Source organism: Panicum hallii, chromosome 3 (genome assembly GCF_002211085.1).
Source record: "Panicum hallii strain FIL2 chromosome 3, PHallii_v3.1, whole genome shotgun sequence".
In the NCBI taxonomy this organism is placed as follows: Eukaryota; Viridiplantae; Streptophyta; class Magnoliopsida; order Poales; family Poaceae; genus Panicum; species Panicum hallii.
Window position 1 is genome coordinate 26,437,050 of NC_038044.1, and position 26,646 is coordinate 26,463,695.

The 26,646-nt window shown below is 41.3% G+C and overlaps 1 protein-coding gene across 1 annotated transcript; it reads right to left on the reverse strand.

Moving 5' to 3' along the window:
* Positions 1 to 22,409: 22,409 nt before the first annotated feature.
* On the reverse strand, positions 22,410 to 25,955 carry LOC112887657. The gene is made up of 4 exons (XM_025953895.1): positions 25,620 to 25,955; positions 23,329 to 23,398; positions 23,148 to 23,242; positions 22,410 to 22,720 (listed from the first exon to the last, which is right to left on the reverse strand). The coding sequence occupies exons 1-3, from the start codon at positions 25,806 to 25,808 to the stop codon at positions 23,187 to 23,189; spliced, it is 315 nt and encodes a 104-aa protein (XP_025809680.1). The 5' UTR covers positions 25,809 to 25,955; the 3' UTR covers positions 22,410 to 22,720; positions 23,148 to 23,186.
* Between the last annotated feature and the right edge of the window lie 691 nt (positions 25,956 to 26,646).

Consider the following 26,646-nt stretch of genomic DNA (forward strand, 5'->3'; position numbering starts at 1 on the left):
AAGTAGCGGCCAGTAGTGGCGCGGTAAAGCGCCGGCAGCGGCGATGGCGGGGCGATTATTAAATTCGTGTTTCACTGACAGGTGGGGACGAGTGTTGGCGGGGCCGGACTGTCAGCGGCATGTAGAGGTCGAAGTGAACGTGGTGGAATGGGGGATGCTTCTTGGAAGGGAGGGGCGTTGACGGGAAGGGGGCGTGCGTCAAAGCTCGTGCGGTTTGACTGGTCAGCCGAGGCGGCGACGTGGGGGTTCCGGGAAGGAGAGGCCGTGTGGGGCCAGGCGCGGGTGAGAGAGTCGCGTGGCGTGTCCCCACGGGTAGGGAAGGTTTTGGGGTTTCTAGTGAGAGTGGGTTGGACGGGGACGGGGGGGTGGGACCCAGTAGGCATGTTGGTGGAAATGGGACAAAACTGTGCTTTTCTTTTTCTTTCTATATTCTGTAGGATTGCAAACTTCGGAGTACCTTGCTGTGCTCTAGCATGTTACAAACTTTCTTTTTTGCGAGGATATGTTATTACAAACCTACATTCACTTAGCAAAAGAGAACTTATTAGGTTTGGTGCCCGTAGCAATGGTATTTCCTAGTTAACCTTTTGTCTGAGTACTATTTCCTGACTAATTAAATTGTCACTGTAACATTATGAGCAGTTATATCCTGAAACACGACTTTCACTAATTTATAACAACAGAAATATTGCACCCTGGAATAACTTCTAAAGATAAATACACTGAGAGCACTTTCAAATATTCAAGCTCAGCACATAAAAACTAATTTGCATTGCAATCAAAAGTTTCAAATACTGTTGACTGCACGAATCCTAAATGACATTTCTGACAGAATGATGCATATATTCAACCGTAAATCTTCACGCTTTCCATGCATACATTCCTTGTCAGTGAAGTGGCTTTGGCATTAATGCATTATATTGGAAGCATATATATGTTGTTTTTTCTGAATATTCCCTCCGTTTCAAATTGTAAGTCGTTTTAGCAAATCTAGATATATAATTTTTACTATGCATGTAGATAAACACTATGTCTAGATACATAAAAAAAATTATATATCCAGATTTGCTAAAACGACTTACAATTTGAAATGGAGGGAGTAAGGGCCAGTTTGGCAGAGCTCCCAGAGCTGATTCTCTGCTGAATCCAGCAAGAGCTCTGCCAAACAGTTTTTCAGAGAGAAGTGATTCTCTGCTGATTCTGTGGAGTGATTCTCTGAAATGAACTAAGAGGCTGGGAGCTGAAAAAAGTAGCTTCTCCTGATTCTGTGAAGTGATTCTCCATCCTGATTTTAAAAGTTTATGCTAGAGAATCAAAAAGAATCACCTTCAGCCACAGAATCACTTCTATCAGAGAATCAGCTCCCACAGAGAATTAGGATCAGTTGGAGCTCTACCAAACTGGCCCTAAGTACGTGCATGCATTAGGTGTATACATTGCATATAGTCAACCGTTAAACTTGGACAATTGGACTATGATTATAAGTGGTGGTTTGCACCCAAATTCAGTGGCTTGCCACTGACTTGCCAAACTGCAGCCTTCCCTATATTTTGGCAGCTGCGAAAAGCTTTGTGGCGATATACGTAATCAAACAATATTCTAATCCATATGGATAGGGTTACGTAGTATTCGTGCACGTATATGAATGCCTGCGTCTGTATTCTATTTTAAAAATCGTAAAAATACAACCAGCACTACCTATCACGGCAACCAATTGGATGTGTATTGGTTAAACATTAAAACAAAGAAAAAGATATGCGCCCGGAACACCGCTTAACATTTGACAGGAAAAACCTTAACTAGTGGTCGTCTCCATGATTGCCATGCATGGATCGAGCTAGTTAGGTGCTCAAGTAGTCATTAGGTTAGATTTTCCCTGGTTACCTTTGTCTTGTTCGATATCCACAAAATTAGTGGAGCACAGTAATATATTCCTCTATCAAGGACGCACACGTGAGCCAAAGAGTCCATTGATGCCTGCACAATGCAATGTAATAATGCAGCGCAGCCCATGTGTGGTTGTCATCTTGGGGGCCGTCTACTACCTTCGTTTGCATGTGAGATGTCACGCCATAAATCCTTAAACAATCTAGATGGCAATACGCTGCACAACTTTGCATGGGCTTTGTTATACGAAATTATGCTAGCTAGAGTAGCTTTTATTTTGTTAGGCTGCTAGGGTACACTGCACGGCTATCCTGGGGGCGATGCATCTGGACAGACGCATCGGATGGAGACCGCGAGACGCAAAAAAAAAAGGCCATACAGGTGCATGGTGATTTGGGGAAAAAAAGAAAAAAATAATTTGGGGGAAGAAGAAGAAAAAGAAAAAGAAGAAAGAGTGCGCTTATAATTGATCTGCTCACCGCAAAGGCCGGCTAAAATTGCCAGTCCCTTGGTAAAATAAAGATTGATGCGGAATCGGATGACGTCAAGGGTTTGATCGACGGACCGTTGGCTAATGAGGCGGTTGGTTCAATCCGAGAGGATAACGATTTTGTTTGTTCACTCTGAAGGGCCGACCTGGCTTTGCTGTCAGCCTGCAATGCTTTGGCGAAAAGCATACCAGCAGTCTAGTCCAGGACAGCGACCGCTCTCCCAACAGGAAACGGCGTGCGTCAGAGGTGCCGTGCGCAGCTGCGGCGCGACGCGAACGTAAGCGGCACGCCGCCGTCTCCCCGACAGCAGGGCCCCGCTGGCCTTTTTAGGAAGATTCCGAGGGCACTTTGGTCATTTTCGGTAGGTTCCTCGAAGACTCTAGTGGCAGCGCTCCTGCCCAATCCAGACAGAGACAACGGCACGCAGTGACGCACGGCCTCCGTCCGAAGCCTCGGCGATCGCTGTGCCAAACGTCAAGCTTATCTCTTGATGCATGGCTAGGCGGGTTAGCTGCTACCGGCGGGACCAAACCTATCGCCAACTGGCCCGACGTTGCGGTGGGCGTGTCCGGCCGGCCGCCGTAAGATGACCGGGGGCGGCGGCGGGCCCCCTCAATTTCCAGCGGTTGCTCGATCCGTTCCGATCCACGCGCTGTGAATCAGGTTAATAATATAGCCGGCTGTAAAAATTCTACCTAGCTTTTCATCATCGTTCACTTATCTCTCTCATAAAATTTCTTGATTGTTGTGTCGAAACCGGCTATAAGTTTACAGCCGCTTCTCCTCTCTCTCCTTTCTTCTCTCCTCCACTTCAGCATTAGATATGCTTACAGCCTGTTATAATATTTGCTCTAAACACATCACTTCGAACTCTTCGGCACTACTGAACTACTGATGCTGCACATGTATATATGTGTAGATAAAAAGGAGAGACATATATTTCTGTTTTGCAGCTACCTATATTGATTAAAAATGTAAAATTGAGCTGGCCTATCAAAGGGAATATTATTACTTAGCGTGCTTCGATCAATATGCTGACTGATGATTTACCCACAATATCATCTGCATCTTGCTTAATAATTAAAAAAACTAAGGTACCAACGAGCATATATGATATATCATTTGTCTCCTGGCGAGAAGAATGTTGTCAACATTTAATGCCGGTTGTTACATTGTCTTTCAGTGAGGAGAAGAGTTTCCGTCCACGGAAAAAACATTATAATGTGATGTAACGCTCATGTGTGAGCTGTATGTGTGTTATTGTCAAACAAGTGGCCCGTCGCTTGAGCTGGTCGGCAAACAAGTGTATATAAGAATGGGTCTCTTTCCTCTCCGTTTCGGATCGAGACGCTACGGACCCCTCATGTATCGAATTACTTTGGAGCTGAGTCCCGCTTTTCAGATCCTTTTCATCAGACACTAAAGAATAAAAAGCCACTCTAGTGTGATGGTGTGCTATAATACTTTCGTTAGATTTGTCGTAGCACGCACACAGGCTCCTCGCAAAAAAAAAAGGCTCCAGCAGCCAGTGTATTTCTGAATTAACCCAAAAAATAAAATCCCTGGTGTAACTGCAAAATCGTTGCCATGTAATTCATTAGATAATCCGACTCTGTCTGACTTCGTAAACATGTTGATGCTTGAGCACTTGATTTTTTAAAACCAAATCATGCAGTTTGATATCAAGTTGATTAATTATAATGAAGGTTATCCATGTCCGTCTGTCACTTTAACATATGAAGCAAATACATCCATAACGATGACTGCAAAAGAAAAAAAATGCTCGAATAAACATATAAGGAAACTCCAGTGTATTTTATTTTCTGAGTAAAGTGAACTCTGGTTCTACACTAAGGTGTGCACACCCATCTGAATTTATCACTAGACATGTCCAATTCTATCGATTTTTGGAAAATGGAACGAAGAGAAGTTGTTCATCGAGACCTCGGTGCAGTCATCAAGGAATCTAGCTTAATCCTCCCGATGACAAGAGAAGACCAAAAATCTTTTCTTGTTGGTGGTTCTGTTGAATTCAATAGATATTTCAAACACAGTTGAAGTCCACGGGACAAAATCAAGCTCACATGCATGCATCAACAGGTCGCAACTACTGTCTGTCGTTCTTCTTTACTGACCGCATGTCTCAAAGATTCACGGCAGCTTGTAGTTGCCACAGGATTGAAATAAAGAAAGATAATCAAATTTATGCATAAAATAAGACTATTTAGTCTGTTAGAATTCAAAGTCCAACATGAAAGCTTAGCTCGATCTCTGTATCAGTAGTTGGTAGTATTTGACCCCTCTGTTAACATCACAATCAAACCAAAAGAAAGGGAGATGATGACTCCATAGAGATTCGTTAGCTTCAAGATGGTTGTGTCGAGATGGCAAAGTATTGCTCTGTGGGAAAATTTTGGATCCACTATATAAGAAAATGAGAAAACTGAAAATTACCCATTAAATTAATTATAATGGCTGTTCAACAATAAAGTTACAACAAACCTTTTTCCTCTCTTAACATTTTATCCTGAAAATATCAAAAATGGAACGATATTTACATAAGAATATTATTCAACTAATTAATCAATGTGTGACAAAGCAATTATAGGTGGTTATTCCTTGGTAACGGGATAAGGTAGCAGAGGGTTTGTCACTCACATGATGATATGTAGAACGACTTAGACAATAGCATTTATCATAACTATTTTTCAGACGTTGGTCAGAAAAGAGTGCCACGATATGGACAACAAAGTCATTGTAAGCACTTCCAAACTTCTACTTCACTTAGTTGAATGAAAACTCAGATTCTCTGTGAATGAAAACCACATTTATTTCCTTCCAAATAGATCTGCATAAAAAACCACTCAAAGTCGCCCTCTATGTGAAGTAAACGTGCAAGACTTGACTTCATGAATCAAAGTTAGCCACTTGACTAAAGTCGTCAGATATGATTATGCCATCAAATCCAAAGGGCACATGGTCGTTTAAGATGGTTAGCGAGCGTTACAAATAGATTGCTATTGTACATGTACATGCAAAAAGAAGAGAATGCTACATTGCTAGTTAAATTTATAATGCACTTTAAACGTTTTGGCTCGATCACAGCGTTGCAACCTGAAATGTTCTCTGCTGTCAAGCTAAATTAAATTATCAGGGCAACTATCAAATGAAAAAAAGTGGATGTCTGAACCATAACTGGATCATACATATATTATATATAATCAAGATGTCACTTTTTTTCTTATAATTATAATGTCAATCAAATCGCTCTAAAGCATCTGCTGTTTCATGCAGACAGATCTATCCAATTTTCATATGCCAAGGGAAAATGATCCTCTTTTAGGGCGGTAACAAATAACTGTACAAGTTGACTGATCAACTCATATTCTTACAAATTAGTCATTTTTTACTAAAAAATAAAAATCAGATTCGAGAAGTAACTGAGCTACCGTTTGAATCCCGCTGCCTTTCTCGGATTTTCTGTCATTGTTCCAGAGCAAACTAAATTACATGGTGTCTCCTGGTCACTAGTGATAATTTACCAGTACACATCAACATCAGCAGATAGATGATGAAATAGCGTCGAACTAATTAACTATATCAACCGAAATAGGAAACGGTTCCTCTGTGATTCACTAATAATATTCTTAGTGAACCTTTTAAACATATATAGTGGTGGTTTAGTCAATCGTCTGACCAAAGAACATCTTCTAGAATGCTGACTCACGAAGACAACGATATCTTGAGCCGCGCGCATGTTATTGTCAAACAAGTGGCCACGAGCTGGTTTGCAATTGGCACAAGCATCGTTTTTCCCCTCTTCGTTGGAGATTGAGACAGATGCATCGTGTATCGAATTATCCTGTTCAGACGGCACTTTCCGATTCCTTTCCATATTTATTGAAGACTAAGCAATGCACTCTTCCCTTGTGGCACAGGCGTTTCGGTCTCTGAGTTTAAATAAAATGCTTGAGCATGCGCTGCAGGAACTTGCCGGTGTTTGAGTGCTCGATCTCCTGTACGTTCAAATCCTTCCAATTCGATACGGACTTCTAACTATATCTAGAGGTTCCTAAACATGTTAAGCTCGCCATGTTAAGCTCAAAAAAAAAACATGTTAAGCCCGCCACTAGAGGTAAAAAATTATCCCTGGTTGGCATGTTTTTGCCTATATTCATGCTGATTTGGTAGTTCTTGAAGCATGCATGTTGAATAATTAGGTACTTGTATTATTAAATTTCGAATACAATAATAAACCATGATGAAAGCAAAACCCAACATGCAGGCTGGTGCAGATGCGTTGATGGCAGGTCGCAGGAGCCAGCGGTACTTCACGGAGCGCTTCCCAAAAAACGCAGGTGCCCACGCCCTTCGCCCCCGCGAGGTGAGGCGACCATACGCAGGGGTGATGCTAGAGCCGAAACAACCTGACGCACAATTTAGCAATATATTCTAAGCACCAGTAAATTTTAGCACTAACAGTGGAAAAATCATTTAAACCCGGTGCCAGTGCACTAGGCACCATCAACGTGGCTTCGCCCCTGAACGTACATGCTCACACCATGGCTTGATGGAGTGGAGATAACCTTATTATTTAAGTTGATCATCCACCATTTCCACTAGAAAAGTAGAAATGTTGGGAAATTTGGAAACATAGGAATGATATCTTTGGAGAAGTAGCTTTGTTGAGGAAATGAAGTTGGTTGCCCTACGGGCAAAGCCAACATTAGGAGATAAGCTCAAACTTTAGCTGAGTAGTCTTTTCTAGCTTCCTCTTTTTGTTTGTTTCGGCGTTGCGCCTTGTAGACCCTCTCTGTACGTATCCTCCTTTTCTTTTTTATATATAAAAAAATAGCTAGGGGGCTCCTGCTGATTCCCTAAAAAGACAGCTTACGTATATTTAATTTGGAAACATGAAAAGTTGTGTGTGGATTCATCTTGAAAAATATTTCATAATACCATTATTTTTTATTAAAAATATTCTAAGAGAAATAGTGGTTTACGCTTATGAAAACGGACCAATTATTGAAGTAAATTAACAATTCGTAGAAGTCAACTCTCCATGCTTATTTCTCTGTAACAGAGAGAGCAGTAGCAAGGAATTCGTCACCATAGAGGATGACCTGCATAGGTAGAGTTAATTAGATAAGGGAAAAGTCCGATTTACACCCTCAAACTATCATAAAAGTCTGATTTTCAATCTTCAACTACAAAACTAGGTAACATTGACCGTCAACTATCGAAACTGTGCAAATTTGGCCCTTTGAGTGGTTTCAAAGGTGGTTTTATATTTTAAAAAGTTAAAAAAATTCTAATTAGATTAAACAATCAAAACTAGTTCATTTAAAATCAGAAAAATGTGAAACTATTGTGGACAACCCAACACAAGCGATCCGGCTTCCGATCAACAAGACCCGAGCCCACAATCGAAGCACCACGTCGTCTCTTGGTTATCAACCGTTCGCTGCCCGGTTGACCTCGCCACGAAGGCTATCTCCTACATGCGAATCGAAGAACACAAGCAAGAGCAAGGGAGAACGCAACTCAATTGCAGAAATCCTTGGATTAAGCACTCGAATGTGGGGTTTCACAAACCGATGACGACAAAATTGTTCTTGATAGATTAATTTAAGCAAAACCCCAAATCCTAACTTGGGTGCCTCTACTGAATAAAAATAGTTTAGGGGTGTGCAAGTCCCCTGGACGCACCCCTAATGGGCTTCAAGACGATACACGGCCCAACGGCTCAAAATACGGCGGCGCAGCATTCTGACAGATTCTGGACATCCCTTTATTTCAACGATTTCCATTGACTCGGACATGATAATAATGTGAGACCGGTGCCATTGAAAAGCTTATCTCCTTTGCTTTCCATACATATGTAGAACGTCGAATTTGAACTCTTTATGCGATCTACGTGTCGTTTTTAAGGCGGCCTGGTCCAGGACTTCAAGTTGAAGTTGAATTTTATATGTTGTGGGCCTCCCGCTTGGCTTGGACGCCCGAGCTGGTATTCTTCTCCTCCATGCCTCGCTCCAAACACTTCTTAGGCTTTTTTATTATTCCTAATTAGAATAATTTTTTTAGGTAGCAATCTACTTTTAAAATTACTAAAAGTACATAGGAACAAGCTCACCGTATGTTATACTTGAATGGTCGTATCCATGCGTGTCATGCCTGCATCAAAGCCACACAGTTCTTGGTATGTCCTAGATGCACATCTCTTCACTGTTTCCACATTCCCCTCTTCTACATTGTTCTGTATTTTGCAAATCCTCATAATAAATTTCTGTATGGGGCAGGAGATATACAAAGCTACTGTCATTGAGTTAAATGGACCAGATTTTGATTGGTTACATTCACCGGTGGATGTTAGAGCTCTTTACCAATGCTCTTGTGGTCGGCAACATGGAAAATGGGCTACATTTAATGGGACCATCAATGACAGTGAAGTCCTCCCTCAGTTGAAGAGAAGTCATGCTTCTGTAATGGCTGCTAGGCGTCAACGTCAGCAGGAAAGAGGAACATTTGAGGAAGGAAGCTCGTGATAGTCGATTAGCTAAGGAATATGCCCAAAACTTGATAGAGTGGGGCAGAATGCTACAAGCTCGGGATGAAAATATCCAGAAAATTATGGAGGTGAGATCTGACACAGATTCTTGGACATTAATCTTGTGGCAATTCCACCATAATAATGACATACATCATATATCATCAAATCTGCAGAGTGTTGCTTTGCACTGTGGCATGCCTCTAACAGCAGTTCCTTCACCCCTGCCTCCCCCGCCTCCAACATATGCTGTTTCACCATCTCCAAATTCCTCTCCTGATAATGTAAGTTTGATGAAAAATAGCTTACATACGTGTCAAGTTCACTTTGTTTGAAACAGTTTTGATCATGAGTTAAAGTTCGAGGATGGTGAGCATTGTGTCATGAACTTTTAATGGGTAGGGTCTGCAAGAACAGTTCTGGGTGATTTGGGATTACCACGATATATGCTATCTAGGAAGAGTAGAGTAGAAAGAATTCGTATAGAGGTTCAGAGCAAATGCTTGTTCTTTTTTACATGTACATCATATTTCTTCTCTCGTTAGCCTTTTAACTAGCATGCTTGCACTCATATGAATATACTGAAACATGAAAGTTCATTTGCTAGTGTGCAAATGCTAAGGATTGACTAAGCCATCATTTATTTATGTAGACTGGTATGATCATTAGAGGGGAAACCCCAGAAGAAATATTGAGCAGGATTGCTTATGGAGGATTTGGTGCATGTGTAAATAATACAAGTGGTGGCGATGATGATGCTGGCATTTTGAATGGAACTACAACTGGTGGCAATGGTGGCAGCTTTGTGAATGGAACTGCAAGTGGTGGCGGCAACTACTCACCTCCCCAAGTCGATGAATTTCCACTCTTTTGAACTCATGCATGTCCTAGAATGTTTATTTTGATTCACTGTGATGTGTTGGGCTTGTGCATATCCTGGCATGTTTGTTTGGATGCACTGAGATAACAACTTATTAGCAGATAATTCAGTAGCTGTTGGTATGCATATTTTTTTGAGGGAGATTGGTATGCATATTTGCTACCTGTTCTCTTTTGGACATGTCCATGTTGGACTTTTATATGTGCATGTAATGTGACTTAAATTTGAATTCAAATTTCAAATTTGAATTTGTGCCAATGTCGTATTTGAATGCAAGATATGATTCAAACTATTTCCCTTGGGAAAATAGAACCTAGGGATAGTAGCTATGTTGGCAGCTCGAGCAGTTTCCCTAGAAAAACTGAATCCTAGGGAAACAAACTTTCCATTTAGGATGCTGCTCCATGTCAGCAGGTTTCCCTAGGACTCTGTAGGGAAATAGACTTTCCCCAGGAAAAATCGTAGGGCACTAACAATTTCCCATCGAAATTTCCCTAGCAACATTTCCTTACCAAAATTCCTAGGGAACCTTGTTCCCTACTGTTTATTGGATTTCCCCCCTAGGATTTTAACCCTAAGGAAACAAGCAGATTCCAGTAGTGATGTCCTCGTATACGGTCTAGTTTCTGTTGGAATTTTTGGTGGTCAAAAAGGCCAAAAAATAAGAGGATAAGGAAAATGGAAAAAGAGATAAACCCGTACCGCATCTTGATCGGAAGCGCAACCAGCTTATGGTTGCGGTCCTAGGTTGCCCAGCGCCATAATAAATAGTGGGGCCCGGTGTAAGCATCTAGGCCCTCAAGATATGTTTCGGTGATTAATGACAACCATTATTGTGACTAATGAGTTTGTGCAGCTTTATAGATCATTATCGCTCATTTGGTCATATGTCAAAAGAGGCCCCTAATTTTCTTTATTCAAAAAGGCGATCTCGGCATTCAATTCAATAATATGTCAAGACTAAGAATCTTTCTAGTCCTAAGTGTCATAAGGTTGAGAAGGACACTTAGGTTAGTATAGGTTTTATAGTTTTGTAGTGATCGCACTATTAAGAGGGGTTTAGGCTAAGTAACTTGAGCATGGACATGGTCATTTAAAAAAATGGATGCACACAATGGTCACTCAGGTTTCTAGAAGCTCAAATAAGTGGTTCTCAACCTATATCTCAAGAAGATTTGGACTTCATTCAAGACTCATATTAGAAAAGGCAAAATCAGGAAAAATCCTTAACACCGGTTTAACCGACGCCTCAACTTTTCTATACATCGGTTAAACACGGTCAGCAGAGTCTGGATAAGTCAATACACCGGTTAAACCGACGATATTTGAAATGGGATGTCGGTGCAGTTGTCCAGAGACTTGGTTTTTCAGTTGATCAGTGGATGACTACACTCACCGGTTAAACCGATGATACGTCGGTTAATCTGCTCAAGCTGTAACGGCTAGTTTTCAGAAGGGGTAGTTTACATTCACCGGTTAAACCGACGATGACTATTGGAGGTACGTCGGATTAACCGGCGCTACGCAGTTTTCTGGCAGCTTTTTCTCCAACGGCTCTATTCGTGTGAGCTGCCTATATATACCCCTCCAATGGGTCATTTTACTACTCTTGACACCAGGCAACATTCAAACACTCATACTATAGTCAAGAGCCACCTTGAGCTTCATCATTTCACATACTTGTTCATTCAATCATTCAAGGAGCAAGATTAAGGACTTGAGTAGAGAGAAGCTTGTGTGCATCCGTTCTTGGTGATCGGTTCTTGCTCAAGTGAAGGCCTTAGCTTGTTACTCTTGGTGATTGGCATCACCTAGGCGATCTTGGTGATCGAGGTGATTCTCGCGGAGCTTGCCAAGGATTGTGGGAGGCCGGAGAAGAAGATTGTACGTGGTTTGATCTCCACCACACCGGGATGGTGAACGGAGACTCTTAGTGAGCGCCCTCGTCTTGGTGACTTGGGAGGTGATAATACTCTTTGTGAGTGTCACAACGTGGATTAGGGGTGTGTGCCAACACATCGATACCACGGGAAAAAATCCGGTTGTCTCTTGTCCACTTTATTTATTCAAGCATTATCTTTCATGCAATTTATTCATGTGCTTGATTTAGGGATCATTACTTTGCTCTACCTTGCTAGGCTTTACCTCTTTTTATCTTTCCTAGCTTGCGTAGGTAGTTTAGTTACCAGGTTGGTGAATTGGTGTCTTTCTAGCTTTGCATAAGTTAAGGTTGATTTACCTTGTTTTAGAAATTGGAAAAGACCCAATTCACCCCCCCTCTTGGTCCATCGATCCTTTCACCCGGCGCTTTGGAATCTAGTCTAACCTAGCCAAACTCTAGCCATCCCACTATAGCCGCCCGATCCTAGCGGCGCTGAAGCGACTTGAAGACCATCACCTGCCCTCCGCCGCTGTCCCTGGATAGTGCTGGTGGAGGTCTGAAGGATGACGGTACCCGCCGTGTTCTCCTACGACTACCCAAGAACGACTACGAGAACATCCACGGCAGCGCCTTCGTCATCCCCGACACCAGCCATGGCCGGAATTGCGTCAATTGTCGTACCTGGTCTAGATCTAAACCTTATTCATGTTCTTTAGGTTGTGCTTATGATTGTTTGGGTGCTAGATCTTGTGTAAGCTAAGTTCTAAGTTATGTTTTTCCTTCATTTGGTATCTTTAGCCTAAGCACCTAACCGTGAGCCGTAAGAGCCCATAGATCTAATCAAGTTTTAGATCTTGGTTGGTTTTTGTTCTCAGTTTCATTCAAATTCTCGGTTTTATTCATGTTTTAGTTAGATCTATTAGTTCTAAGTATAGATCTCGCACGAAAACGATTAGATCCGAGAGTCAGAGAAGAAGAATGAGTAGAAAAAGCCATTAGATCCCACCTGAAACCCCATCCATAACCCTAGCATAAGAAATAAAAGAGAGCCCCACGGCGGCGCCCGTCTTTCCGCTAAGTTCAAACGTACTCTACGGGCATTCGCGTGGCGGCACGCCATGAGGCCGCACGGGCGCATGGCTCCCGCGGCGGCAAAAGCAACAACAACAAAAAAACCTAACCGCTGGCACCACAACCCTGCCATTAGGAGCTCTTGGTGGACCGTTCGATGGCGACACGTGCGACTAAGAGTTCGCGCGCGTGCCTCCAGTGAGGGGCCCGCAAAGGCTCAGCGGGTGGCGGCGCTAAGCATGGTGGGGTCTCCCAAAAAGACCGCGGGGAGCCACGGCGGCATGAGAATGGCGCCACAAGGAGCATCCATGGCCGTGCGTGACACCAGCTGGTGGCAGTGCTCCTACTACGCCCACACCCGCAGTGGCGGGGCTAAGAGCGGCGGCCGTGAAGCACCAACACCTGCCGACGCACACGTGGCGCTGCTCCGGCCGCCAGCCGCGCGTCACAATAGAGGCGTGCAGTGGCGCTCGGGCTGGCGGCGCCCAAAGGCATATTGGCTGCTGGTGGATGAGGAGAAGGAGGCGGCCGGCAGCTGGCTGCTGAGAAGGGGAGGGAGAAATGAAATTAGGTTTAGGGTTTGAGGGGAGCTAAGTTATTAATACCTTCTGAAATAGCCGCTCAGCCGTCTGATGAGCCTGAACAGCTGAGATACACTCGGGCGGCTAAGGGGGATGTTGGAGCCGAGTTGGGCCTCTTTGTTGGCCCAGCCTGAGGTTATCGGGCTCCCTGCCCATGCGACTGGGGTGGTGGGGGCGTGCGGTTGGGCCAACTTGATGGCCTAACCGTTGGTTTTCGGGCTGCTAGCCCAGTAAACTTTAAAGCCCGCCCAAAATTATGTTTAATTCATTTATTTATTTCTAAGTTGTTTTTCTAGTAGTATTTCCTCATTAGCACTAAGTAAATTCATTTGGGAATTTTTTTATATACTGAGAAAATTATGAGATGCTATTCTGAGTAAATAGATCCAATAGATCCAACTTGAAATTTATTTGGAATAGTTTAGTTTCATTTTGGGCATTTATTTAAATTCTAACCAACATTGTTATTATTTATTTATCCATGAGATGCTTAGTTTCATTTAAGTTATTATTTTATTTTTTGCTTCTGCCCTACCGTGATGCAAATTTGAGTTTTCCACTGCATCATTTGTTATGCTAAGTTATTTCATTTTGCTTCTGCCCAATGGTGATGTAAAATTAATTCATGAGACGTTAAGTTTATTTGTTTCTGCCCAACGGTGATGCAAATTTAAGTTATTGATGTTTTTTAGTCTAGCCAACGCTGATTAAAATTCATTTATTCTGTTGTCGTTTCAGATTAAAGTTTATCTATTTTGTTTCCATTCATACACCACTCCCTCCATCATTGTAAGCTATGTTAATGGCGTGGAGAAGCTCTGTGGTGATTACTTCGCTAAGTGGAGGGATGAGATCAACCTCATTCTGGTCATGATGGATAAGGACCACTCCATGAGAGTGCCGCTCCTGTAGCACCAGTTGCTGCACCAGCTACTGAAGGGGAGGAAGATCCTACCCTAGCTGATCGCACTGTTGTCTGCTTGAAGGACAAGGAGCGTTGGGAGTGCTCAGACAGAGTGGCCCTCACAATAATGGACATGACCATCAGCCCATCCATCAGGGGAGCACTTGAGAAGAAGCCTAAGAATGCTAAGGACTTAATAGAAAAGATTGAAGAGTACTTCAAGGGGTCTTCTAAGGCCAATGCCATGCTCTCATGTCTAAGTTAGTGTCCATGAAGTATAATGGGCAGGGTAGTGTAAGGGAGCATATTTTGGGGATGATTGACCTCCAGGATAAGCTTAAAGACCTGGATTGTCCCCTAATTGATGCTACTCTGCTTAATCATGTGATGTTATCGCTTCCATCAGTTTTTGAGCCCTTTAAGATAAACTACAATGGCAGCGGTAATAAGTGGGACATTGCCACGCTCGTTGCTAAGTGCTCTCAAGAGGAGGAGAGGATACAGCTCTCAGAACCCTGACTTTGCCAACATCATTAGACATGAGGGACATAAGGGCAGAAACAAGAGGGTCATCCACTCCAAGAGGGCAAAGAAGGATAAGAAACCCTATGAAGCTCCTAAGAAGGATGGTTCGTCTTCTTCCAAGGGTCCTCTCTGCTACTACTACGGAGACACTGGCTATGAAAAGAATGAATGTGAAAAGTTTAAGAAGTGGTGCATCAAGAAAGGTAATGGCGATATAATTTCTATAGTTGATGAGTCCTTTTATGCACTTTTTCCATTAAGTACTTGGTGTCTTGATTATGGTGCCACCATTCATGTTACAAATTCCTCACAGGGATTTTCTGGCGTGCGGACTATAAGAAGGGGGACTCGAAGTCTCAAAGTCGCCAACGGAGTTGAAGCCGAAGTGGAGGCCATCGGGACTCTTCAGTTAGAACTTCATAGTGGCTTCATACTACGTTTATTTGATGTCCTTTATGTACCGTCCATTCAGAGAAACTTAGTTTCCATTTCTAAGTTAGATCGTGATGGTTATTCTTGCACTTTTGGGAACAACAGATGTGTAATAAGTTTTAATGGTTATATTATTTGTCATGCACCTTTACATGATGAGCATTACTTAATGTCCCAAAATAATAATGTCTTTGTGATGAATGTAAGCGATATCAATCATAAGCACAAGAGAGGTAATGAGACTTCGTCAAAATTGCGTTTAGGCCACATTTCGAAGGGGAGAATGGAGCGTCTCATTAGAGAAGAGATACTCCCAAAATTAGACTTCTCTGATTTAGATCAATGTGTTGATTGTATTAAAGAAAAATTTGCAAAAAATTAAAAAGGATGGAGCTAAGCGCAATTTAGGAATATTAGAATTAATTCACACTGATATCTGCGGTCCATTTAATGTTAAATCAGTGGATGGTTTTAGCTACTTTATTACATTCAGCGATGACTACTCCCGTTATGGATACATTTACCCCATAAGAGAAAAGTCTGAAGCACTTGATAAGTTTGAAATCTTTAAAGCTGAAGTAGAAAATTAGCATGAGTTAAAGATTAAAGTGGTAAGGTCAGATAGAGGTGGCAAATATTATAGGAGGCATGCTACATATGGAAAAATCCCCGGCGCCTTTGCTAGATTTCTCCAAGAGAATGGAATATTAGCTCAGTACTCAACTCCTGGACAACCTCAGCAAAATGGTGTAGCTGAGAGAAGAAACCGCACTCTAATGAACATGGTGCGCAGTATGCTAAGTAATTCTACACTGCCTGTACATTGCCAGTGAGTTTGTGGATGGAAGCACTAAAGACTACCGCGCATATAAGTAATCGCGTTCCTAGTAAGTTAGTCCCTAAGACCTCTTATGAACTTTGGACTGGTAGGAAACCCAGCATGAATTATTTGCACATCTAGGGTGTGCAGCTGAGACGAAATTATTTAATCCATCCCTTGAAAAATTAGACCCTAAGACAGAAAGCTATTATTTTATTGGATATCCAGATAAATGGAAGGGGTATCGATTTTATTGTCCTAAGGGTACTACTAAGTTTGTTGAGATGAGACATGCAGTATTCTTAGAGGAAAATGGATGCACTAAGAGTAGGTAAATTGATCTTGAGGAAATTCGGACTCATGATCTGTTCCTGATGACTTAGGATCATTACGTGCCCATAAGTCGGTTTACGGTGACGTCTCAGGTAGCTGATCCTCCAGAAGAAAATACGAAGGCAATGCCTATCATTAATGGACATCAAGATACACCTGAGCATCATAATGAAATTATGGAGGAAACTGCTGAAGAAGTGCAGGATCAAACCGTTGTTAAGGAACAAGTGGCACAGCAGGAGGCTGTCGCTGAGCCTATTCAAATAGCGGAGCCACAACCTCTGAGAAGATCAACACGGGAGAGGAAAACTACTATCTCCGATGATTACGTGTATATGAGTGAAGAAGGACACGATATGGGAAAGGTTGATGATCTGAACTCGTTTAAGGAAGCTATGAGTAGTGAGCACTCCCACAAGTGGATTGAGGCTATGGAAGAAGAGCTGAAATCCATAAGCACAATAAGGTATGGGACTTAGTAGAAATTCCTAATGGAGCCAAAACAGTGGGTTGTAAATGGGTCTATAAAATAAAATATGACTCCAAAGGAAAAATTGAACGGTTCAAAGCAAGACTTGTGGCCAAGGGCTTCACACAGAGAGAGGGAATTGATTATACTGATACCTTCTCGCCTGTCTCAAAGAAAGACTCATTCAGAATCGTTATGGCTCTAGTAGCTCATTTCGATCTTGAGCTGCATCAGATGGACGTTAAGACTTCGTTCCTTAACGGTAATTTGCATGAGAATGTGTATATGGTGCAGCTAGAAGGTTTCGTTGTGGAAGGCATAGAATGGATGGGATGCAAATTAAAGAAATCCATTTATAGGTTGAAACAGGCGTCCAGACAATGATACCTTAAGTTTGATGAAGTGATCAATAAATTAGGCTTCGTCGAAAATATAGTGGACAACTGCATATATATATATATATATATTAAGATCAAGGGGAGCTCTTTCATCATCCTAGTACTATACGTGGATGACATCCTGTTAGCAAGCAGTGATAAGAACTTGCTGCATAAGACAAAAGGATTTCTCTCATCGAACTTTGACATGAAGGATCTTGGTGATGCCTCTTATGTACTAGGCATTGAGATTCACCAAGATAGGTCCAAGGGTGCATTAGGACTCTCTCAAAAAGGCTTATATAGAGAAGATTCTTAAAGGGTACAATATGCATCAATGTTCAAGCACAGGTGCTCCAGTTGTTAAGGGCGATAAGTTTGGGCAATTTCAAATCCAGGAATCAATTAGAAATTGATCAAATGAAGTCGATTCCATATGCTTCAGCTGTTGGAAGTATTATGTATGCACAAGTATGTACACGCTCTGACTTAGTTTTTATTACCGGGATGCTTGGTAGATATCAGTCTAATCCAGGAATAGACCACTGGAAAGCGGTTAAGAAAGTCTTGCGTTATTTACAGGGCTATTTATAGGGCACTAAGGATTACATGCTCACATATAAGAAAACTGAGAACTTAGAAGTAGTTGGCTATTCAGACGCCGACTTCGCAGGTTGTGTTGACACTAAAAGGTCGACATCAGGTTATATCTTCACACTTGCAAATGGAGCAATATCATGGAAAAGCTCTAAACAGATATTTACTGGAGCATCAAGGATGCAAGCTGAGTTCGTGGCATGTTATGAGGCCGTAGGGCAAGCTGTGGGGTTCAAAGGATTTATTCCTGGACTAAGAGCGGTAGATAGCATTAGTAAACCACTAAAATTGTACTGTGACAATAAGGCTGTAGTTTTCTATGCTAGTAACAATAAGTCGAGTGGTGGTGCCAAGCACATCGACATTAAGGTTTACGTTGTGAAGGATAGAGTCTAGGATCGCACTATTGAGTTAGAGCATATAAGTACTAAGAAAATGCTCGCGGATCCACTAACCAGAAGCTTACTTTCCAATATATTTCGTGAACTAATTGCCCGCATGGGATTATTGGATAGCCTGTGATCTTGGAATTAAAAGGGTCATAAGTCAACCATCTCTTATTAAGATGAGTGGTGTTGTGCATTGTGGATAATTGTGTTGCAATGGAATTTGTACACTGTTGCGATATATTGTCTCTTTACATAACTCTACTTTAAGAATAGCATCAGTTTTAGGCCTTTAGACCAAAGGGGAGAATGTTGGAATTTACAGTGGTCAAAAAGGCCAAAAAATAAGAGGATAAGAAAATTAGGAAAAAGAGAGATAAATCTATAGGGCGCCTTGATCAGAAGCGCAACCAGCTCATGGTTGCGGCTCCAAGTCGCCCAGCGCCATAATAAATAGTGGGGCCCGACGCTTTGGAATCTAGTCTAACCTAGACAAACCCTAGCTGCCCTACTACAGCCGCCCGATCCCTGGCAGCGCTGGAGCGACTTGAAGACCGTCGCCTACCCTCCGCTGCCGTCCCTGGACAGTGCCGTGGAGGCCCGAAGGATGACAGTACCCGCCGCGTTCTTCTACGACTACACTGGGAACGACTACGGGAACGACTACGGCAACATTTCATCATTCCTGACACCAGTCGTGGCCGGATCTACGTCAATCGTCGCACCTGGTCTAGATCTAAACCTTATTCATGTTCTTTAGGTTGTGCTCATGATTGTTTAGGTGCTAGGTCGTGTGTAAGCTAAGTTCTAAGCTATGTTTTTCCTACAGTTTCCGGTTTTGATTCAATTTTTTTCCATTCATGGAGCCAACGCTACCGTAGGACCCCTCATAACGATGAAAATCAACGACGGACCAAGGAAGATACTCTCTATAAAAATAGGTAAAGATAGATTATCTTTGCATATCCTACTTGAAATAAAATCTTTATAACGAATTTCTATGGGAGATGTTGCAATTTACATTTTTCTACTTTAATTTGTTAACATAGTTAAACATTAAAAAGGAAGTTGAATATATATTTTTAGTTATTTCCATTAGAGCGCTAATAAAATATACAACTAACCTCACGGAAGGAGTTCTGAATTATGCTATGTTTATTTTGAACATCTTAATATCTAGAGAAACAAGCCGAAAGAAGGATACATTAAAATATCTATTACATCAACCCTCTGATGCGGGCTCCACAACAACGCGCTAAATATTTCATCACGAATATTTCTTCTTTTTGTCTGTGCGCAAAGTAGACTTGCAAATCCTGACTAGATGTATCAAAAAAGCGAGGTATTTACCTAAATCCATGGGCACATGGTAGGTGAAATATATATAATTGGTTAGCTAGGTGTTAGTTGCTGGTAGTAGTTCTCCAAGAATTAGATATGTGAAGTGTTCGCCCGAAACAGCGCTGTCAACTTAACGTACAGATCTCTGCAAACGTCTGGCTTGCTGCAGTTTCGCTCTGTAATGTTCGGTGATCAGGTTAAATCAACCAATGGAGCGTTTGACAAATGAAATGATATATCAAACTTAGCTTGTTTCAGAATTTAAAAGTGGAATCTGAATTTTTTATAACTCTTGCTCTTACTATGAGTTTAACAGCCTACTAATTTGGCCTCTATTCACATGCTGATATATTGGCTGTTGCAACTCAAGCATCTGTTGTTTCTGTCAGATCCTTGTTCCAGAAGTCCAACTGAAGATCATGTACTCTTTGCTCCCTTCTTTCCAGATTCCTTCTTCTCCAGGTCAACACATTAGATAGTTAAACAATCCATCAGTAGAGAGGTGACTTGCCCACGAAGCACGTGTACAATCAGGAATTCAAAATGTTATCTTGCATACTCCTAAAAAGGTTGCAGTTTTTCAGGCACTACATAATTATTGAGTTGATCAATCGTCAAACAAGCAATGTGATATTGATTTCCTTAAACAAATATTTTTAGTTTATACATCAACAGGGCACACGTACCTCTGCCCTTGGCAATACACGTAGGGCCACATGTCAACGAGATTTGATGAAACTATGTGCTGCATGATCTGATGATCTCATAACTGTTCAAACTATGTTAAAACAAATGGATCAGACGCCAATGCGGCGAAGCAACTGAATTCAAGAAAGGTTATCCGTTATCTGAAGCCAAGGATAATATTTATCTCATTGAATGCTGCATGACCTCAGACATGCAATTTTAATCAATAGTAGAAAGAATCACTCATGGAAATGCTTTTTTAAAAAATTCAAAAAGTCTATTTCAGTGCATAATATATATATATATATATATAAATGATAAAACCGGCCTTTTTATATATTGTCATCTGATGATCGACGAACGACAATGCTGCCAATGTGACGTGCCCACGCCACATTTAGCTTGATGAGGGGATCCAATGGGAGGAGTCCAACGCTCAGCAGGCAGGTGCGAAGTGGCTGCCTGGAACCGCAGGCAGTATGCTTGCTGGTTTACCAAAGTTTTGTATTTGACGTCAATGAACTTTCTGTAACATTGGAGACCAAATCAAACGTCACATGGTACTTCAGGGATAAAAATGGCTATCCGGCCAAATAAAAACCAGCATGGAGTTTGTCACCCCACAACAGATGATCTGTTGAGTGAACTAAAATCCATGGGCACATGGTGGGTGAAACAATTGATTAGAAAGGAGTTGTTGCTGGTAGCATTTCAAGAATGCGCAGTGTGTTCATTGGAAGTAACGTTGGCCACCAAACATACAGACAGGCTAAATCATCCATGACGTCACTGCAAACGTTTGGTTCGCTGCATTTTAGATCTGTAAATGTTCTGCTGTGGCTAATGAGATCAGTGGAGCAATTGATTATTGAAGATGATATCTCTAATATACTGGATCTTATGTATATTATATTAACAAGATCTCACTTGTTTCAGTACTTAAATGGATTTAAACATGTTGTAAATCTCTCCCAGTACAACTTTAAATACTTCTAATGGTTATTGCAGATCAACGACTCAAGCACCTAATGTTTCTGCCAAAGGAAAATCACACTCTCTTTATGCCAGAAAAAAGAATCACAGCAGAAAGGTAGATAGGGGGACGACAAAAGGTCAGGAAACTGACTGAGACTCTTTGAGCCCTGCCTTTCTCTGAATATTTTTCTGTCCTAGTTCCAGATTCCTTCCTCTCTAGGTCACGTTTCATAGTTTATCAGTACATCAGCTGGTCTTGCTTCCCAACTTTTCAGATTCCTTCTTCTCTAGGTCACACTCCATAGTTTATCAGTAGGAGTACATCCGCAGACAGATTACTTACCATCAATCCACGTGTACAACCAAGAATTCAAAATGTTACCTTGCATACTCTTAAAAATGCAGATTTTCAGGCACTAGATAACCAGATGATTAGTGAGGTTGTTCAATCAAGCAAGCAAGGTCATGTATGTGATAGTGATTTCTTGAAACGAATTGTTTAGTTTATACATCAACAGGGCACACGTCGCCTGCCCTTGTCAAGGGGATTTTAGAAAACAAATGTGCTGCGCTATCTGCTGGTCTCAATACTAAACAATGTTAGCACAAATGGATCAGATGCCAACGCGGCGAAGCAAGTGAACTCAACAAAGGTTATCCGCTATCTCAAGTCAGGGATATCTTTTTTCACCTTTTCATGACCTCCGACATGCCACTTTAATCATTAATCAATAATAGAAAGAAGAACTGATTGAATATTTTTATTCAAAAATCTTGTTTAGTAGGCTGATATATTTTTGTTCATATTGTGCCTACGCTTTAGCAGCATAATGTCAGAATGCATGCTTATAAAGGTCAGAGCTCTTTCAATCAAGGTCAAGGGCCCGACTAACATTACTAGACAGCCGTGGTGTCTGCATCTATATGGGCACAACTGGTTTTCTTGCTCACCCTCGTGATTTTGTATAGAAGTTTAAGGACAAGCAAAGGTGCCTGGATGGCATTGCTCCCCTCTTGAAAGAGCTAAATGGCTAAGGTTCAACATGAAAACCAAACAACCCTGCTTTTCTACCAATCGACACCAACACTACCCGCAACCACTTCATGCAGCCCTTGCCTCCAGCTCTAAAATTGTAACTGCAGTCAATCCAATTTCCGGATTTTTTTTTTCATTGAACACTGCATAGGAGTTTCTGAAGGCCTCAAAGCCAAGCGGGACCATTTAACAGCGTACTCAGCATAAGACCCCACAAAATGGATTATTCAACATTATATGCGCCTAATTTAATAGCGGAATGAAAAAAAGGGGGATAAAAATAAATTCAATCAATTTACTGAAACATTGCCAAATTGAATAGGCTACTTGGTATTCTCAAACAGATACTGAGTACACTGTACTTTGAAGCATCCAAATGGGTTTACAAGATTTTCTTGATAGCTGGCGCCCACAGCTGAAGCCCAACCGAAAGCAGCAGTCCCAGCCAGGTTAAGTTGCTGGGACTGACACGATTAACCATGACTTTTGTAATTACCTGAAAGTAAACATTCAGCCATCAAAACACCTGAGGAACTCTATTGCATTGAGATCAAGATAAAAAAAAAAGCAAAAGCTGGAATGTCTAATCACCACTAGGGGTGGTAATGTATCATGGCCCTAATGCCCCCTTCAAAATCCAACTCAGCCCTCACTCATTCTTAGCTCAAAAACATATAGAATATGAGCTCAGCCCTTTTTGAGCCCAATCCTTAAAATTTCTAGGCCCTTTACCACCCCTAATCACCACAAGATCAGTGGAAATTCAAACATAGTGATAAATGGATAGAGCACCAAGTAATTAAACCCTGAAGTCCCAGCACCAAGGAAAAAATATGCTAGGGATCGGGGGCTAGGGTTAGGTAAATAATACAATATTAAGAAATACGAAATAATGAGCAACAGCTCGTATCAAACTTTCTTACCCTGTAATTCCCCTAACTAACTCAATTTATAACCAAGTGTTATTGGTTGGCATCATCATTTGCCTCATCAGAGTCAGAATCACTTGCATTGTATCCTGAAATTTAGAAGGGAAAAATGATTAACAACACCAGATTACACCTTTAAATGAGATTAAGTCAAATAAATATTAATGAAGAATACCTGGACGTTTCATGCCAACCTTCAACGCTGAACTTCTGAACCTTGATGCCCTATCCATCCATTGCCTTCCCTAATAAAAAACAATAAGGAAACAAGAGGAGAAAGTACAATCAGAATGTACATTTGTATGTAGCTAATAATGGTGCAGTTTACAACATGAACTCTGAGACCATCATATACAGAAAGACAAGAGAATAACATTTTAAACACTGTTGAAATCATAAGTTTATTTAGATGCAAAACCATCAAGCATATCATCTATTTAAATTCAACTATAACCAAATTCATCGGTGAATTAAACTTTTATTTGTGTTTTACAGAATGGATGCTAGATTATGCAAGAGCATACCTAAACTCTACTACGGAGTATGAGAAACAATGACCAAATAACATCAGATCATAAAAAAATTGTCAAAATGGAAAAATAAATAACTGGGTCGTCTAAAAGCAGTGCAGTCAGAACTAACTCTAGGCCTGGATGATCAGATCATGATTAAGCACTATTTACAACTCCATCATCCACCTAGCTCCTAGCGCTTTTGTAGAACACTTTCATTGCATGATAGAGGCCCGTGAGCAAGTTCTCCCTCTCCTGTTTCAACTGGAGTTCAACTTGAAAAGAGACTAGGTGGCTTTTCATTAAAACAAAACATGCAGCCAAATTTGGGTGAAGTGGACAACCACACTTCCCACCCCCAGCAACAGTGAGCTAGCTCAGTTGCTGGGAGTTCCATACATTCCAACTTACTATAGCTCACTAAATAATAGTAATCTAGGAGCTCTGAGCCCTACATCTTAATAATCTGGTAATACTAGCAAACCCAGTGCTAAATATGTAAACCTCTAAATGCAATGTCTCAAGAACTCAAACCTCAATGATTATAAATATAAAATGGTAAAAGATTGATAAAACTGGGATGAGATCCTCTAATGGATTAAGAGTGGTCAGCTCAGCCAGCATGCAACAAATGCAATGCCACAGTGAGATGGGTAACATAGCATACCGGCTCTTGAATGTGTTCCAAATATGCTACTTTTACTTCTGTGATACCCATAGTACTGAAGGATTGTTCGGTTAATCCAATACCAATTAAGGGATTAATGGAACAAGCCCTAAGGTGGATACACAATGCCTGGTTCACCGCTAAACCACCTCAGTAACACTCTGATTGCTTAAATAGTCCACCATTCTTAAAGCAATGATGAACGATGGTCACCAACTAGAATATGCTTTAAATCTATTTCAGCATATATGCATATATATTTCTTTTATAGAATCATAAAAGCATATATCACAGATAAAGAAAAACAATGCTTACTATGAAAAATGCATAATCATTTACTGACTAGTCCCACCAAAAAAGAACGATTCCAAAAGGCTAGAGCTCAACAATACTGCGTTTCCGAAAAAAATTGACACGCAGTCTCATATATATATCTTTATATTTATAAGTAAAAGAATGATTTCACCTAAATAATCTCAAATCGACATCTCCATGGAAATTGGAAAATAATTAGAACTAAAAAAGCAACTCTAAATTCCAAACAAAGGTAAGAATTGTAATCAGCTTTTGAGAGTGGCAAAACAAAAATAGAAACAGTCAAGAACAGAACTTTCTATGTCAATCAATCTGAAGTTCAAAGAAATTCTACACCACAAGCACAAAGATGAAGTTAACTGTGAAAAATATACAATTTTATCACCAAGTATGAGATAGGAGTCCACACTACACACAATTCGTATGCAGTACCAACCACTAGCATGGTTTTGTCACACTCAATCTGAAACTAGCAAAAGCTTGTTGATTACCATGCGAGAATCTTAACTGCAAACTAAGAGCCTTAAAGCTGGATCTGAACCACTAGGATAGATTATGACGGTACCACGAATACTAAATCTTAATGTTTCATCTTGCAGAAGTCAACAGCTAAGTTCCCCAGCCAGAAAATAAAAACAAAGCTCCACACTACTCCGTTTCTGTTATGGCTTTAATCAGGAAACAGGACCCCTTGATATTTTCTCCAAAAAGAACTCGCAACTCTCCCATGAACCAAGGCCGTACTGATTTAAAGACCAAATCTGAATCTTGACTTATCCAGCAAACCCAGTTGGATAGCCAACAGTCCCTAAACCTTAGATCGTTGGAACAGGAAAGTCCAACCACCGCTATGGAAAAGGATAATCTATGCTAAGGAAGGAAGCTGAATAGAATCCCCATCTCACTAGGACAGACTAAACAAGGAAGCTGAACCGAAACAAATCTCTTGTGAAAGAAGGTAGATTGCTGTACCTTATACTCGTTCTTGGGGACCCCGAACCCGGAAAAGAACATCTGCGCGACGAGCACCTGGTTGGCGATGTCCCCTTTGCGCGCCTCCTTGAAGGCGTCCTGGAACCAGCGCTGCACGCAGTCGCCCACCACCTCCGACAGCGGCTTCCGCTCGCACTCCGACCCACCGACTCCGTTGGCGCCCTCCATGGCTTTCCTCCCTCCCGATAACGATTCCGTCGCCGGTAGCGGCGGCGGCGAGGGTTTCGGATGCTTCCTCCGACCTTCCGGAGAGCCGCAGCCCCCGGGTTGGGCTGGGGGAAAGAAAAGGAAAAGGGAAGAGGGGAGACGAGGCGCGAGGCGAGGAAAATACAAATAGGCGGCGGGCGAGGGGCGTTTGTGTAAATTCAGGGTGGGCTTTCGGCTTTGGGTTTTGCCAACTTGCAGCAGGCAGGATGCGTTGGCAGAAATAGCCGTCGCTGTCGTGTACTCGGAACCGGACAAGCCGTTTCCAAATCGGTGTGCCTGACGGAGTACTGCAAAAAAAAAATTCTTCTCTGCTAGCAAATATATACCGATGCATTGTTACGGTCAAAAACTAATATATACATTATCATATTGTAGTACTAATAAATATAATACAGCAAGATTACTGACAACCTACATGACACCATCAACTTTATATTCTTCCACTCTGTGTACGAATAGTGTGTTGACCACGCGACTCATTAACAGATAAAAAATGATTGCTTGCTTTAATAATAATAGAGATAAAGATAATAACTATACGTATGGTGAGAAGATGAAGAAGTTAGTTCCTCCATCCTAAAAAGTATACAATTCTAATTTTCTACAGAGTCAATCTATTTTAACTTTAATCAAAATATATATAAAAAATTAAAACTATCTATAATACCAAATAATTATAGTAAGATTCGTCTTGAAATAATTTTCATAGCATACCAATTTAGAATCATAAACGTTAATAATATTTTCTAAAATCTTAAGAAAATTTGACTCAGTCCAAATTTAAAATTGCATTTTATCG